General features: G+C 43.1%; 3 protein-coding genes across 6 annotated transcripts in view; 1 reads left to right on the top strand and 2 right to left on the bottom strand.

The window, feature by feature from the left end:
• The window catches only part of BMP7 (bone morphogenetic protein 7), a 47040-nt gene extending 41566 nt beyond the window's left edge, over window positions 1-5474 (bottom strand). For both annotated transcript variants that reach the window (XM_062604009.1, XM_062604010.1), the window contains exon 1: window positions 4964-5474. In XM_062604009.1, coding sequence (XP_062459993.1) covers window positions 4964-5474 — 511 coding nt within the window. The remainder of the gene's footprint in view (window positions 1-4963) is intronic.
• Window positions 1-17959, bottom strand: part of LOC134156177 (uncharacterized) — a 165448-nt gene that overhangs the window by 71255 nt on the left and 76234 nt on the right. The window lies entirely within an intron of this gene.
• Window positions 5640-17959, top strand: part of SPO11 (SPO11 initiator of meiotic double strand breaks) — a 41469-nt gene continuing 29149 nt past the window's right edge. For all 3 annotated transcript variants that reach the window (XM_062604064.1, XM_062604063.1, XM_062604059.1), the window contains exon 1: window positions 5640-5845. The gene's annotated coding sequence lies outside the window, so the exon portion shown is untranslated. The remainder of the gene's footprint in view (window positions 5846-17959) is intronic.

Genomic DNA, 17959 nt, shown 5'->3' with positions numbered 1-17959 from the left:
TTACCCAAAAACGCGTTTCAAGCTTATTTACAGATGAAAACCTAACTCCTGGTTTCATGCTGCCTGCCCTGAGGCCATTAAAGCTCCTTTGCAGCAGGAGTGCCGGGGGGGGGGGGGGGTGGAGATGCACACACACACTCAGTCTCAAGTAAAACCACTGCAAGCAGCGCCCGGGTGGGAGCAGGTCCTGTACGCTTCACTTGTGCCTAACTCCCCTTACAAGCATCACAAGGTCTGGCCATCAAGGCTTGTCTCCTTCAAAGCACTTTACAAGCTGTTGTGTTTTGGCTTTTAAACTACAATTCCCGGAGGGGGCTTCACCTCCCCAGGACAGGCTGTGTGGGAACAGAGGAAAGACCCTGCTCTGGGATAAATCTACCACACAGAAGTGGATGGGGGCATTTCCATGTCCTTTGTCCTTGCATGAGGACATCTGGGATGCTCCATTCTCTGCTCTCACCAGACCTCTGTGGCAGAGATAAATAGTTCCTGTTCCGTTCTGTCATGCTGCACCTGAAAATTAGGAAATGAATCAATTTCTCTCTAGATTAGCTCCGGACTTTCAAGGAATAGCTTCTGGTTACTTGCTGCATGGTCATTGCACTGCATACCTTTCGTTTGCTTCAAGCTTTCTACCTTAGCTGATCTTATACCACTAAGTGTTACACACATCCATGCATATCCAAAACAATTACAGGATGTACCTGTTCGGGCTTGAGAGCTTATAACAGCACGAGGTGGAGGAGAGAGGTAAAAAAAGCCGAGGGTTTGGCCTAACGTATGGACAAACCATGTGATCGTGACCAGGCATCCAGGGCTAACATTTAATCTGCTTTGTTTCAAGTGGGAAATATGTGAAGATCAAATAAGTTCAAATCCAGGTCAAATATCCTTGAAAATCTTTGATTTATATAAGCAGGAAAATGAGGTTTAAAAGAAGTGATTATGAAAGGGTTACTAAAAACACAGCTGTACGCATACTCTTATATCTGAGGCTCTCCAAAGAAAAACTGTGTGACATCTATATTAACCTTTGGCTGTACACCAATGAAGGCCTGTAGTGAGCTGGAATGCGAGGCAGCCCCTTCCAAATTTTAACACAAGCCAGGTTACAGCTGCAAATGCCTGCAGCCCGTGCTCACTTTATAAAGTATTCCCCGAAGGAAATTTTTTAACTGTTATAGAATCTTTTTCTAATACCCTACAGTGTTAAAGGCTGTTATTAAAGGGCAAAGAGATGGTTCTCTATGCCAAACACTTGTCAACAAAAAGGATAGCCAGATGGTATGAAATAAAAGGAAACTTGGGGGCTCTTCAGTTTCTTGATTTACATTAACAAAAGCCACTTTCATGTGCTCCAAGAATGACTAATTCCCCCCCCCTTATTTTTTTGCCAGGATTAAACAATGTTGTTCATTTTATAATCAACCACGAGACAAATTAACAAATTGCATATCACTTGTGCCGACTCTCTTAAAAAACATCCTCAGCAAGTCTGTTTACCAAGGCAAGATTACCCATGTAAGAACAACTCAATTATTTTTAGAAGAGAGCCTCTAAGAAATCTAGAGGATGTTTACTCCTTAGCTGCTGTTTATAAACTTGAATTTCAACTTGTGCAAAAAATGCATTGCGTTTTTTCAGTTCCTAAAATGGATCCATTTGTAAACTGTGCTTTGGACAGGATCTGGAAGGAAATTCCAAATACGGAAATTACAGCGATAAATTTTATCAAATTAGCCAGTAATTAACTGACTAACTTAGACAACTGTGGCTACATTCTCTTTTAATGTACATGTAACTTCATTCTTGACACAAATCCATTCCCCAACCATCTTAGCACAGGTGTAAGCTAAGACAAAATGCAGCCTGCAAATTAACTGGTTATAAATCTAAATCTAATTAATTGTCGAGATTTTACAGTAACATTACATGCTTAGTACAAAGCTCCATGCAACACAGCCCTGAAACGGAGCACCTGTATTCTGGTTCCTCCCTACCAATACCCAGTATAAATTCTCTGGAACAAGTATACACAGTATCTCAATAGGAATCACTGGGGGGGGGAGGTCGTGTTGGGGACTTTTTACTACATAACCCAGTAAATCTTGCAGTGTAAACCTTATTATTCATATTCTCCTAGAAAATAAATAGACAAAGAGTATGAATAAAGCAAAAAAAGAAAAAAAAAAAAAAGTGGGTTTGTAGATTAGCATTTGAAAGCCTGGAATTAACATGTTTTGTTTATGGAAATTTAAAAGTATCATTTCTTTACTCACTTTTACTTCCTCCATTCTAAGATGAAGCTTTATTATGCTGCGACACTTCCTCATTGTGACAGCTCTAGTATAGTAATAAAAGCCTACCTGTGAAATGCAATGCTCACAGAGTATCTCTTACAAAAGTAGGACACAGTTTAGTACAGTCTACATTTAGGAATTCAGCTGTGCTTTAAAAGGGATCATTGTAGAAAGTCTCCAAAAAAATATCAGTTCTGCAACAGATCTTCTAATTCTCCCTGAATGTCATAGAAAACTGTATATATCAAAGCAGGTGTTGTATTTGACTATATACGGGAGTGAGTGGCTGGTCTAATTCATTAGAACGTACATAAACAAGCCTGTCTTTGTCCTATAAAGATGAAAGACCGATGACTATAATGGGATGAAAGGTGTGCATAGTGATGAAGAAAGCTATTATAGATCTGTGTCCTTTTTAAACTCGTCCTGGCATGCACGGCTGACAAGGGAACAAAACAGTACAGATAAACCTCCAAAATGTGCCTTCCTGGTAATAATTCCACCTGTCCTCCTTAAAACTGCTGGATTTTGCCTGTGCTCTTACTACTCATTGACCATGCTGACAGCAATTCAATAACATGATATTTTACATAAAGAACACTTCTGAATTTCTAAGCTGACTACAAAACCCAGCAGGTCGAAATGAATGAATATATCCACTACAGTCACCACATCGCATTGGGATGTCAATTATTGATTACGTAGCGCTTAGACAGGTAAAACCTGCTCTGTAAAATGTTCCCACGTTGAAACAGACACATCCAAAACATAATTTTTATTTTACAGTTCATGGATCGATTCCACTCCTATAAAACCTCCACGGGCTGCAAAGGTGACTTTGTTACAGAAGGAGCATGGGACAGGAGTGCTGCTGTTTCACTGATGCAAGTTGTGCAGTAAATAACTACATCCGTGGAGCAGAGCTTCCTCCCCAGGGCTAAACTCCCTTCAGTTAGATACTTACATGTTTCATAAAGGTTCTCTCCTCTATATCAAAACAGAAAGAGAAGTGTGAATTTCGCTATCATTATTTCAAGAGCCTTTGTCTTCTGTTTGGGACTCTCCCTGCACTCTGACTGTACATGGTGTAGGACCCAAGAACCACAGAGAACAATGTTAGCAAGATCACTCTTATCTCTAAAGTCAAATATTTGACTTCCATTGGTGCTTTTGGCTGCTCAAATATTTGATTTTAAATGTATCATTGCTGATCAGCTTAAGTATCTAGCAGCGATTAGACAAACACTGTAATTCCAAAAGGAAAGCACCAGCGCTCTCAAGGAGCACAACAGCCCCCAGGCCAGATGTAATTCAGAGCTTCCCACGGTGAAGCTGATGGTCGTTAATAAGGAGGTGCAGCTCATGCAAACTAGAGATCTCCCACAGCGTCCTGTGTCTCCCTATCATGCAAGAATTGTGCCGGGATGGCTACCGTGTCTAACAATTATTAACGTGTGTCACAGAGCCTTTACAGCTACTGGTCTTTTCAAGTTAGTTAAAGTGCTGGGATTAGAGAGGTGGTGATTTAGGTGGTGATTTAATCTTTGTTGCCTCTGTAGTTCTGGACAGTGGAAGCGTCCAGAACAGGGACATCCATAAAGGTGTCAATGGATTTACTGGCAATGGGGATGATCCCTAGTGGGTTGTATGCCAGAGATGGGCTCCTCTCGCTCTTTACATGCCCCTTTGTTTGGAACAAAGATTGAGTTGATCTTGTTTTGGAAATACTATTCAGATTCTCTCTTGAACTTGCAGGCACCCAATCTGTACACGTGGTGGTTTCAGAGCTGCACATGAGGAGGTCTAAAAATTGCTAGAGTGAACCAGGTCTATAATTATGTATTTAAAATAGAATGCTCATCCTGACAATGTTTTACTCAAATCCAGCCAAGTCAGTCCACATGGGTGTGCAATCTACAGCAAGAAAATGGAAATCAGATTGGGCCGTGGCATCCAATTAGAAAGGCCTAGCGAGCTGCATACAAAGCATGCCAACTTTGGTATCATTTGCATAAACCCATCCACATGTGCTTGTGAAAAGAGGCGAGTTAGCTGCATAAGCTGGGGTCAACAGAAAAAGCTGCAGGAGTAAATAAGGATTTACTGTGGAACCCCTCTCAAGCAATTAGGAAAACATGTGCAAGCAGCTCAGCCCCTTCGGCCAAAGGAACATGGTGCTGGGATGCTGCAGGGAACTATCCATCTAGGCAGCCCTGGTGACCGTGCATCCCAGATGGGTGCCATGCTGGGACCCACAGTCCTGCCTGGGTATCATGGCCTCCCTGGCTGTGCGGGATGCAGGACAGACCTGCTCAACTCCTACCTGCAAATCCAATTTCTGAGGTGCGGCAAGAAACTATAAAAGGAAGAAGACAACAAACTTAAGTGTGGTGGTGTGTGGGATGGAGAGCTTGTGGCTGTCCAAATGCTGTGATGGGGAGCCGGAGCCCTCTTCACGCTGGTGCCGTTTAACCAACACCTCCAAGGGCCGCTACCTGCCCTTCCTTGCCCAAGTGGGCTGCCACCCATCCAACCCAACGCGGTAAGAGCTCCCTGCCAGGGCCACCAGCCCCTTCCTTCCCCTTGGTGGCCAGGGCCCTGCTCCAGCCTCCCATAGTGCGGTTCCCCACTCGTCAGCCGGTGTCCAGCGGGCAGGCACTCACCCAAGTTGACGAAGCTCATGACCATGTCAGCCTCAGTGAGGAAGTTGCTGTCCTGCAGGCTGGCCAGGGGCGGCCCCTGGGTGCTGAAGATGGGCTTGTAGGGGTAAGAGAAGCCCTCGCCCTCCTCAGCGGCGGCCCCCGCAGCCCCCTCCTCCACGGACATGGCATTGTAAAGGTCCAGCATGAACATGGGGGCCGAGTTGTGCTTGCCGTGGAGGTGGGGCCGCGGCCGGTGCGGCAGGCCGAGGATGGAGAGGATCTCCCGCTGCATCTCGCGGCGCTCGGGGCCGCGCAGCCGCCGGTGGATGAAGCTGGAGTGCACCTCGTTGTCCACCGTGAAGTCGGCGAGGACGCAGCGCAGCCAGAGGGCGGGCGCGGCGGCGCCCAGCACCAGCAGCCAGGAGGCGGGCTGCCCGCGCCCCGCCGCCGGCATCGCGGCTCGGCGGCGGCTGCGGAGGGGCGGCGCGGGGGGCGCGGGGCTGCCCCGCCGCGGGACGCGCCCCACCAGCATGCGCGGAGCGGGCGCGGACGGACGGCGCGGCCCCGCGCTCACTGCGGCGGCCGGCAGCCCCCGCGGAGGCGGCGCAGCCCGCGCATGGCCCGGCGGCGGGGGCTGCCTAACGGCCCCGGCCCATGGACGGAGCGGCGGCGGCGGTCCGAAGCGCTTCCCCAGCGGCGGCGGCAGCGGGAGCGGTGCGCTGTGCCCGCGTCCCGCAAGCCGCGGCGGAGCCGTGTGAGCAGTGCTGCTCGGCGGAGAGGCAGCGGGAGGTTGTCTCTGGTGGGAGGAGCAGGCTGGAAAACCCAAGCGCTCTCGCTCGCCCGCTCCAAACCGCTTGGGAGAGAAAATCCGTGTAACTGCCTAGAGGAGGAACATCTGATCAGGTTGCTTTGCAGGATGTTTGTGGAGGCTGCTCCGGCTTGGGGGAGAGGCTGAGCCGGTCCCAAGTGCTTAAATTAACGCGAACGTAATTAAGGAGAAGACACCCCAGGAGGGAGGGTGGTTTATGTATAAGGAAGGGGCCCAAATTCCCAGAGGGTGGCGAGATGCGAGTCTGCCCTCAGTCTGCACGAGCAGGCAGGCTGCTTTCCTCCACTTCCACCTTATTTTGAATAAGTATAGATGGGGAGAGACTGCCCCGGACAAAACCAGCAGCACTGAATTATTTAGGCTGTGATGCTGATACATGAACGCAAGTAGGCACGTATGTCCGTGCGCGCAGAGCCCCGGGTCACTTTTTCCAGCTGGCAGCAAAGCGAGTGAATGCACGAAAAATGCGGGGGGTGTTACTACAGAAGAGTTACAAAACCAGCAACTTTTACTGGGATTGGAACCATCAGCCCGTGCACGCGGCTGCTTGTGGCCATCACATTGTCCTGCTCTCTTGCCTCCCCCCTTCCTCCTGCTGTCTGGTACACACCTTTGTGAATACTGTCAACTCTTTAACGCAGCAACTTAACTCAGTGAATGTAACATGCACAGTAATGGAGCCCCAGTCCTGATTAGTCCAAGTAGATGTCTACTGCAACAGTAAATAACAGTAATAACCTCAGATAACAAATGTAGACTACTGCTTCCCAAATCTTACTTGGAAAGCAAGGGGAAAGCAGGATGGAAGCATTTATCTGGGTCACTGAATTCAGCCTGAGGTAATTTCAGAAACTACATACACATACACTAAGTTTATGCTGGCATTAAGATTCGTTCCTTAGGCAAAGGAGGAAGAAGAGGGGCAGGGGATAAAGGAGGCCAGCATTGGTTTTTTGGTTAGATGTTCATCTGATGTTCTCAAGCCAGCAATATCCAGTACAGTTCAGCACCAGATCCTGCATCTGTTCTGGAAACTGATATTCAGCATTTCTTTTAGCTCTTTTTGCTTAAAATCCTTGTGTGAACAGCAGATAACTAGTCAGGAAAGCTGCATGGGAAACACACTTTTACTGTGTTTGCATGCATGCATGTGCACCTCTTAATAACAGGGAAACTGAGGCATGACATCAAAGTGACTCACAGAGCTATTGAAATAGTAGTAGAACCAGCATTAAACTCCTAGCTCAGTCCAAACACATGATTAGAAATGTCTCAAGCTCGGGGAGAGTGGTGGGGGGAAGAGAGGTTGTGAAACCACATCCACCTTGGGTAACATGAGAGCACTTGCTAAACTCACTGGTGCTAAAGGGGGTGCTCAGATGCCAGCCCTGTAGTTGCTTTCCCATTGCTCCCCACCAAGGAAAACACGGGACCTGAGCAGTTGCACTGTGGATGCCCAATTAAGATCAAACTCCAGCACCTTTTGTGCTTCCTGAGGAGCAGCATTAACTTGCTCTTACCGGGACAAGTATTTGCCTAAATTTCTCTCCTGCCAAAGGTGTGGTTTCTAGATCAATTTAAGCTGATCTAAAGCCAGGCTCCTCCTGAGAGAGATGTTTTCCTCTCATCCCACCCTAGCCTGGACCTTCAGCTGTTCAGCCTCACCCCTCCCCAAGGCCGGTGCTAACGCTTGCAGCCACACACAGGTCAGGAACATGATTCTGGTTTTAAAAGTAGTCTGTTTTTTTTAACCATTTATGAATTTGGTTTTGCTGAATTAATTTGCTGCTGGGTCAGTTCCTCGTTCTGACTGACTACACTGCGCTGGAACTAGGGAGGCCACAGGAATGTGCAGCTGGGGGCAAGGAGAGGGTGTCTGGGCTGGGCTGCCTTGGGTCGGCTTGAACTGGTGGTGCAAGGGCAGGCAGATGATTCAGTATCCCTCCGCTCTCCCTTTCAGTGGCAGATAAGGTGATTTCACTTTGTTCTTTGCTCCTCGGAGGCAGTTTGTTTTTCCCCAGTTTTGAGTGCTGGTACTTCCTCAAGCAGCAGCAGGGCATGGACAGTGAGATTGAAAACGTGTAAGGAAGAATGGACTGAAGAGTGGGTGTCTGCAGCCTGAATTACCTACACCTGAATAGCTTGTAGCTCACATTTGAAAACTGACTGAATTTCAGTCAGTGTCGTGCTTTGGAATGACATCAGTCTTTGAGAGAAAGAAAAGATAGTTTGGGAGGTGTGGATCCTGACTTGTTAACACCTTTGGTAACTGCTGTTGAAGCTGTATGTGATTCTATGATTTTATGTGTTGTTGGAGAAGCACCAGAGGAAAAGAAAACCTTAAAACCTCTTGATTTGACAGATTTCTTGAAAAAGTGATGTTTGAATGTGTTTCTTTCTTGGTTTGTCTGTTTAAGTGGTCTGGGGTTGGATACATCCAAGTTTGGGTACATCCGAGTTTAGATACATCCTTATTTATCACAGGATATGTTTTCTTAAAGAGGGAGCAATGCTACAACTGTATCCTGTGCTTTCACAGGAATAGTTGCAAGAGTTTATTCTTTTATAGCAGCTTTTTCTGATGCTGTTCCACCAGGTACAGCATTAACTAAGTATATGGTAGTTTGCAGTGGGGTACCACTTGTGTGTAAACAGCCCAAGAAAAATGCTTAATGAATGTGTGATGAGGTAGGGAAGCTGTTAAAAAAGCATGTGTTTTTTTTTTTTTGAATGTGAGGTGTTCAGCTCTTGACTCCAGCTTGCTTTGGGACACAACAAAGAGCAGCCTTTATTCTGCTGTGTACAGTAAAGGATGGTGCAGCTCAAACTGCAGTGGTTCAGTCCTCTGGGTTTCAGTTTTGGTTACCTTTCAAACAGAAAAGGTACAAACTGGATTGCCTTTCTCATGGACAGTGTCTTTCCCTTTCTTGCCTGCTGTGTAAACCCCGTCCTGCTTCCTGTAGGATCAGTTCCACTCAGGTTGCTGAAATATTGGCACCTTCATGTCATTGTCTTTTTCCTCCTCCTTCCTGGATCAATTAAGAAACCAGTTTTTCCTCTTACTCATCTCTGCCTCTCTTGCCTGTCCTCTCCTTCTTGCGAAGGAAAACTAAATGCTTGTGATGAAGTAATCCCTGTTTGCTGGCACTTGCTGCTTCAGATAACTTACATAAAAACAAACTCCCAATATTTCTGAGGTTCTGTGCAAGCCACATTACCAACTGAGTCAACTTTTTGATCTCTGAGTTTTGTGTGTATGCTCTTACCTGATTTTTGTTCCAATTCCTGCCACTGTGTTTGTTTGGGTGGAAGTCAGTGTAGTTGGAAGCACATATTTAGGAGATAAAGTGTCTGATTTGAAAACATGAAATGGACAAAAATGTGCAGGTTTGTGCTTGATGAATTTGGATGTGCTGCTGTCATCATCATGGACCCATGGTAAGCACATGCCAGTGGCAGAATTTGGTCATTTGCATTCAATTTTATCAGATGGACGCTAGAAAGTGTGGGTTCTGCTCAAAAGCTCCTTTCATGACTTCCTGAAAATCAGACACAAAGCATTTTTTCCTCTTTTCTGCTGAGTCAGTTTCAAGCTCCTCGCCTTCCTACTTTGATGTCCTCTTTTTAACTTTAACCATGTTTCTTTTCCATTCTGTTTTGCATCTTCTCTCATTTGTCTTGACCAAAGTGCGAGTCCTAAATTATGGCAAACCTTTTTCTTCTTCCAAATATTCCCACTAAAATAGCATGTGTTTGGGGAATTTTGAACTGTTCCTCTGGGCCCTGTGCATGCAAAGCCCTTATATAACAGAAATAATAGCATTATTATTTGTATAAGACTGTGTAATTAGCTGACATGTTTAACTGTGCTATATTGGATCATTTTTATCAAAAGTTTCTATTCATCTCCTCAGTATTATTAATGAGAACATATTCATGAATGTGAAAGTAATCGCATTATGGGTAAGCCATTAGCTCTAATCCAGGAACTTGAACAGATCTGGATTGGACTGTGCTGGTTTGGACTATACTGATTATATTATAAAAATTAAGTATTGATTCTCATTGCTACCGGTCAGAGGAGAGTCAGAAATGAAATCTGTGGTTTGGGGTTTGAAAGCACCTGGAGATGCTAGTGATAACTGAAATAGAAAATGATCTTTGGGTTTATGAGACGGGACTGCCATGCTGAACCTAATGTCTGTCAGCTGAGTAAGGTGAATAAAGTTCAGTTCTTCACTGCTCAGCATGTCAAAGGACTTCACTTTCATAGAATCATGGAACAGTTTTGGTTGGAAGAGACCTTAAAGATCATCCAGTTCCAACCCCTTGCCCTTTTATAAAACTGGATCTCTGTGGGGATTCTTTATTACTGTTTACTCCAGAGAACGTTAGAAATGAGTTCATATCATTGAAGCATTTGTAGTATTATATTAATTACAAATCTATATGTGGCTTGAATATAGACCTGTGTTATATTTTATACATGTGTGTTTGTATGTAATTGTGTATTGGTAGGAGCATGTGTATGTGTGCATACTCTGCTATATATTAATAATGCCTTTATGTAAGTAATATATTTCTGTAGCACAGATACATGCACATGAATACTGGTTGATGTGGGACCACTTTTAGGTCCATACATTGCCAGAGCAGCCCAAACAAAACTGAATTTAATTTTGTGCTATTAAATTATTCTGTGCACACTTGATTTGGTTGAAGCTTGTGGCACAAACCCAAGCATTTACTTCATTGGTACCATTGTAATCTGAATATCTGAAATCTTAGGCTTCTATTTGTGGAAAAACTGCACTGAGAATACGTTTACATGTTACTGCTGAGAGCAGATCAAAGTTGTGCTGCAGCATCTTGGAAATGTGCCTCTGAAAGTCTGCTTAGTTGTAAAGTTTTCTTATAATATACAATCATCTTTACTTATGTAGTCCATCATCAGACATACAGTATTCTTCTTATTAATATATATTTACGTATTGCAGAGTATTTTTTAGTTTTCTGCTGTTGGCATTCACTAAAGGTAGAGATGTTTGGTATTTTTACATTCAGCCATGTACAAAAAGCATATAAAACCTATTTTATTATTTTCAAAGGGAACAACAATAACTGATTCTGACCTATAAAATGCAATGGGACAAATTTGGATGGCTTTACTTTTTCTCTCCAGGCAGGTGCAGAGTAATACCTCAAAAGAACCATTATTTTGAGCCTTTATTCCAATGTGTACATAAATGCTTGCATAACCCTTGCACAGCTGCTGTACAAACTACTCATGCCACAAGTATTAGTAATCCTAACAGGGGAGGTTGCATGGAAAATTGGGGTGTGTATGCTAAACCATATGTACCATGCCCCTGAATCATAAAACTTGTGTTGCTGGAGCAAAGAGATCTTTGGAGACGGAGTTTTACAGGTCTGTTGGAAGCAAGATTCTATACAACAGCTGCGCCCCGCAGTTTCTCTGCTTTTGAGGCTTATCTTGTGCATTTAAATGAGCAGGAAGCAGAATATGGTCCAACATTATCTTAATATGGTCTCAAGCTTCTACTTTTTATTTATATTTCCTTTCCATAGGAACAATTCTTTTAACAGAGTTTATTTTGAATACATAATAGAGCCACTCAAATTGGAAGTTCTGAGCTGCCAGTGTCGAGCTGCGTGGGGCTGCAGAGATACAATGTGCATTTTTGGTCTCTGGTTCTGCCTCTAAAATAACTTTCTTTATATCTGCAGTGATTTATAGCAGCGTTTCTGAACCAGTCTGAAATAAGATGGAAGTTGGAGACTCATTTGATTCTCTAAAGCCCTGGCCACAAAAATCCCTTCCCAAGTTGCGCAGAGTAGCATGGTTTGGCCGCAGTTCTCCATGGTCTGAGGAACGTCCCAGCTCCCGGTCTGACCGAGGGAGGAGGTTTGCCACATTACAAGCAATCTCCTAGAGCTTTAGCAGCAGAAAATCCTTAATCAGAGGTTTGTGCTGGAGGATTTTAAAATAATGTGAAGGGACTGTTTCCTCTGCTGGTGTAAATTGGCATAGCACCGTATGGGTAGCTGGAGGTATGCTTATTTATACCAGCCAGGGGTCTAACCTGGCACTCTCCCGTGATAGCATATGGAGTGGTTGGTATTCCTGCTGCTCTTTTAGTGGAGGATCCTTTAGTCATAAGTGTAGCCCTGTCAGAGTTTATCTTTCTGAGACTGGGACTTCTAAGTTTTCAGTTGGAAATCTTTTGCTTCCTAAATAGTGCTGAGCTTGCACTGAGTTTGCTTTGTAAAGTGCATCTTTTCAGCATTCATCCAAAGCCTTTTCTGCAGTTGTCTGAGCCCCATAGGCAAATATATACTGTTAGACTATTAAGATAATTTTTCAGTTAAGGCATTGTCAAACTGCTAGTGGGACAATAGAAACAAAACCCCTTTTGTTCTGACTAAACTGTTCCTAATGACCCCCTCTATAAACAGTGGCACCAGTGGAGGTCTCAACAAGGCTCCTCATTGAGACCCCTTTCAAAAGGACAAGCAGAGCAGAACATGGGGCAGAAACTCTCAGAGTTACCGCACTTTGCTCCGCTTTGGTGGTCTGACCACAAGAGCGAATCTGTTTTTGTTGTTCAAGGCACCCAAAAAGAATAATTTAAAAGCATGAATTTCCACAATTAACATCCTATAAAGAGTTCTAAATATTTGGATTGCCGGGAAAAGAGCAGAAGGAAGCAGTTTGTTTGTTTGTTTACTTAAATCTAGGGGCTATAAAATAGACTCTTATGAGTCCCATATAAAAGCTTAAATTTGTTTGAGGAGATTAGTTGTTATCTGTTAAGCTCATATGAAAATAAAAATGTAAAGTCCAAAGAAGTTCAGGTTTTTACGTTACAGTAAGATCCTCACATTTGTTTTGGGGGTTAAAAATCATCTTTATGAATAATGTGTTGTCATGAAACCAGGACATGTGTGTTTGTCACAAGCAAGGGAAAGGTTTCAGTTGTTTAATTTCTAGGGAAATTGGAGATACAGTGACAAACTGAAACCACTAAGGACCAAGCTCTTTTTCTTCCAGATGTAGGACACTCAGTACAGATATGTGCAGTGTAGACAGTGTCTTCATGCAGTTAAGAACTATGGAGATTATGAATCGCTTCCTGATTATTTCTGTCCCTATTTCTGTGTCCTGAGTACATAAGAAGAATAGCACAACAGACCTTCCACTTTAACAAAAACTTATTTCCAGAGCATCTTCATTGTATGTAACAGGGAAGTGACGATAGGTCAGGCGGCAGAAGTCCGTAATTTGGACGATTTGGCAATTACACTGACTTTGCAAATAGAAATGCCAGTTTCTTCTGAAAGAAGCTGCAGTTTGTGTTCTAGCATCTGATTTACTAGAGGTATTTCTGACTTAAACCATGGACTGCTGTTTCATTTGGAAGCAGATAGAAGAGATCATGGAAGAAGAGAGAACGTCCATTAAGACAGGAACCACATATTCTGGGTGAAAGCTGAATCATGGACAAAAGTAACAGCCACAAGATTCAAAACACCTTCACAAGATGCAGTGGGGGTCTGAGGGCACTTTGCCATTTCTGGGAAGTGCTCAGCAGCTCACAGCTTTGGGCTTTTGTTTCTTGATTACGGATAGTGTCTGTACCCTGCCTTTGTGGAAGGTATCAGTGTGTCTTGGAAGGATTTGGGTAAGTGCAGGATGAGAGTCTAGTGCCCTGTGACAGGATACTGAGAAAGAGAAATGTCAAATCTTTAAGAGACTTCCAGTAGAAACAAAAGAATCTTTGTAGAAGGTACTGTTAACAAGTCTAATGGAAGGAATGGGGACGTAAAATGAATTGAGAGGATTTGCAAGTTGTTTCTAAGCCTTGAGGCAAGAACAAAAAGCTGAGCATTTACTGTTTACTATATTTGGTATGTATGGAAGAGCAGTTTGGACATCAAGGGAGCTAATAAAATGCAGAGCTGAATTAGTCTCTTTGCTGCAAGCTGTGGTGTTGTGCTAGGGATGGAGAAAATGCTTCTGTTAAAGGAAGGTTTCAAGAAGGAGCAGCTGAGACTTGACCTGGCCTTTCCTGAAAACGCCTTTTCACGGCAGCTTAATCGAGGTCCATAAGCACGTGCCAATGTTCTCCACTGATGTGATTTTATTTTTCTGATTTGTATGCCTGTAAGCATTGCACAGAGTTCTGTAGCTCCAGTTTTCAGGATTAAATATGGTAAGTGTGTAACGTGGTAGCAGGAAGGCACAGTATTAATTTTGTCACATCTTTCCTCAAAAATCCACCTTTGACGATTTTTTTCACTGAAAATTTCTGGCAGGTGAAAAAAACCCAACAAACCCAACTCACTGCATCAGACTAAAATTTGCTGCCTCAGAGAGTCTGTTTGAGAAGTCCAGGTGGATAAGTTGAAAAACCACTTTCTTTTCTGAATCTATCTACAGACTTTTATGGGAATTAATCTGTCAGGATAAGCAAGCAAATGGATTTCTGTGTTTAATGCTGTATAAACCAGATTTTATTTAATGTTTTGACTAGATACTGTCATGTTTACGGGTCTTATTAGACGTGATAACTGTTAACCATGAAGAACAACAGTGTCAAAGAGGGTAATTTTTTCCTAGTTTTCATATGATTCCATTAGTATAAAGAAGAGGAAGAAGTGATGACATAAACTTTATATTGACTTTGACTGATGTAAAATTGCTTTCTTTTTGAAGTGATGATTCTGGTTAAACATGAATCTCCTAAGCCAAGCTATTCTTTTTCCTGTCTTTCAACCAATCTTGCGATTCTCTTAGATTTTACTAACGTTAGTAGTTATTTATCCCAGTGCAAATAAAAGCGTACTGCAAGCTTTCAACCTATGCTAACAACAGTAGGACACGGGTATATTGGTATAAAGCAGAGAGGGATCTTGAAAATTTTCTGATTCGCAGACATTGGCAGCAGCCAGTTCTTTATGTCATATCAGAGCAATTTGTCTTATTTATCTTCTTGAATCCTTGTCAAAGCAGCTTATGGGCCCCAAATGCTTGTGAAGCGCACTTTATGTCACACTTTAAACATCTGTGACATAGGACAATATAGAACGCACAAATCAAATCAATTTTCCCTATGCAAGAACTGAAAGTCTCCACTCCCCTGAAGGCCAGCAGCTTGGATCAAGTTAGAAGAAATGAATTGACAAGAATGAGACTTGTCCAGAAACGGAAAAAAAAAAAAAAAAGAAATCTTGTATATAAAAAAAAATAAAAATATTAGGGGTTTTGGCATTTGTTTTAGATTTGTCACAGAATGATTTAAAAAACAAAACTTGAATAGAAAGAATGAGACATCCCAGAATAGCCAACATCCAGTGGCTGGGGTATTTACTTGGGCCATATCCAAGTAATGCTTTATGGGATTTGGAGCAGACATAATGTTTTCAACATTATTTTTGTCAGACTCAAATTTGGGCTCTGATGTGAGTTAAAAAAGAGCTCTCTCGGAGTCCTGTCTGTCAGAGGTGCGACTTGGTCACCAGGGTGTTCCATCGCTCCATCTCTCTTAGGCCAGGGGACTTTTGGCTTTTTAAACAAAGGGAACTATCTGTATAGAGAATAGGCAGATATTCTGCTGCGTTTTGGTAAGGTGCTTACATAGATCTGGGGAGTTTTCCTTCTTTGGGGGTGAATGAAGTAACATTCACATTTCTGCTCCGTTCTCGTTCTGAAGGGATTTTTCTCATGGAAGTACCTTAACCTGCCTAATTCTATTGCCATGGAAATCAATATATTACTTTTAAAAAAATATTGGTTTTGCAAGTTGGCGTTTTCTGATGCCAAAAAGCACTTGTAAACCAACCATGGATCTGTCAGTCTAAGCCTTTCATCCTAGTTCCCAGTCCCATTCTGAATGTCATCAAGCTCCACTGGACACACATGTTCAGCTTCTCTTTCTGGTTTAGCCTGTGTTCCTGCCAACCTCCCACTATTTTGTATTCCTTCCTCCCTGCTGTCAGTCTTACACCCAGGCCTGATCCTACCACAAACACACTTCCAAATGTTGTGCACCCTCAGGCATTATTGACTAAGAACTGAGACTTCCAAGTGTTTTAGGGAAATCTAAAGGCATATGTAGAGGTGGAGCACATGTGTTTCAACATCACATTATCTCTATGCCTCAGCACTCTCGATTCATTCATCAGCATACTTAATTTTAAAGATGTTTACCATTTCTGCAACTGGTTATTGGAAAGTTGATTACTGGGTTAATGGCCCTACTTGAAAACAGTTATCCCATTACTGTAGGTGAAGTCAGTCCAGTTCAGCATGCCTTGTAATAAAGCATTGTTATAGATTATGTATGCAGTCAATGCCTTATTTTCCTAGAAAAATAGAAAGGAAATATATTATGCATCAGATGTTGTATGTGGCTTGCCCAGTTCCCCAGGCAGCTAAATGATATCGAACAATTCTGGGAGTAGTTATGTTTGACATCACATGTGCCTCTCAGCTCCCTTTCCTTGTACAGGTTCTGTATCTGCGATGTTTCACTTTCGACATTCATTTCTGAACAGTTGAAGTGTCTAGCAGTGGAAATGAATGCCATGCAGGGACAGCAATGCTATCTGAGTAATCTCCAGCCCAGGATTTGGTCTAGCTGGGCTAATTCACCTACTGAGATGCAGAATTTATTAGCTCTGGTGCAAGTTTCTTGTTCTGCTCCTAGAACCTGGTCTAGCTTGTTTTGAGCTAACACAGGTAGTCTGAACAGGTGCTGCACACACTTCCTGTAATTTGGGAAGCACTGGATGATGCTCTACTTTAGATGAAATATATAAACAAGATCCTCCTGACTTCTGGTCAGTGGAGATCCTATCACACCTCTTAGTCTGGTTCCCTAGGGAAACGGCTTACACAATCTTATTATTTGTCTGACCCAGTTTCCAATCTGCAGACACATTTGTTGCAGGTTACACAGATGTCTTGGAGATACTATGTCCTTACCTGTTTTGCAAGCATTAGCACCTAAGCAGGAGAAGGAATCCTCATTAATTCTTCCATTGAGGAAGAAGGGAGAATTCAGCAGGTCTTTGTGCTTGACAACAGCAAGGCATTCAACTGATTTGCACATTTCTCTGATACTCCCTGGTGAAAGCACTGCTGTCTTTAGCTGCCAAATCAAAAAAGTCAAGGGATGGCTGAGAGAAAGATGCCAAGGCATGCTGTGGTACTCCCCAGAGAATAAGGTACTGCTTGTTCTTGGGGGGAGACAAGAGGCTGGAAGGATGCAGGGGGCTGGAGGCATTGCAGAGTGAAATGGCAGAGGACAGCCAGGCTTATTCCAATAGGAAGGTGTAAGAGACGTAACATAAATCCATAAAAAAAAAAAGCATACTTCATTAGTTCCACTTTTCAGGCAATAATGTGTTAGGAAAATACTGAAGTCTTAATTTTGGAATTTCAAATACATTTACACGCTGATTTAACCCATATAGAATTCCATGTATTAGATATAGCTGGTATACTGCCTTGCTGTTACACAGCAGGAATCTGCTGTTATTTGACCTGAAAAGATCATTATACTAGCTTTATTTGGTGTGCATTTAATAAAGTCGTAGCTGTTGTGACTATAACTCATGACTCCCATGTCATCCTGCAGTGGTGTAACCAGCGGTTCAGCATTCCAGTAACATCAGTTCAAAGGGAAGCATGAGGGACTCCAATGTATGCCAGAGCACTGTGACTTTTATTACTTCTCTCCTCCCGCGCTTCTCTGGTAGGAAGATACATTCTCTAGCTGGGGAACTGAGAAGTACAAAGCATCCTTAGACCTTGTAGTGCAAAATGTAAAAAGTGATGTTATCTGCAGAAAGTGGACCTTAGATTCTATCAGCACACATTTAGCATAAAGCATTTCCTATGGTAATGCCTCTCGCTTTCCCAGACTCTTAAAGGCTCCAAGTGGCACACAGGCTGCAGACCTCTTTGTAATGTTAATGAATCATCTTAATGGACTGTTTTAGCAGAAACATTCATCACCTTTTGTACCAGAATGATTTTTTTTTTTTTGTTATACTTAAATGGTTAAGTAGGCAATAAATGCCTATGGACCAACCACTATGGTCTAGTAATCCACCTGCTATAAATCACCAGTGGATTATTATTGTTCTGTTTAATTAACACT

The sequence above is a fragment of the Pezoporus occidentalis genome, unplaced genomic scaffold (genome assembly GCF_034315485.1).
Source record: "Pezoporus occidentalis ecotype Australia unplaced genomic scaffold, CSIRO_AGI_Poc_V1 ctg83, whole genome shotgun sequence".
NCBI classification, from domain to species: domain Eukaryota; kingdom Metazoa; phylum Chordata; class Aves; order Psittaciformes; family Psittacidae; genus Pezoporus; species Pezoporus occidentalis.
The sequence above is the reverse complement of the archived record's forward strand: the minus strand, read 5'-3'. Positions and strand labels throughout refer to the sequence as shown.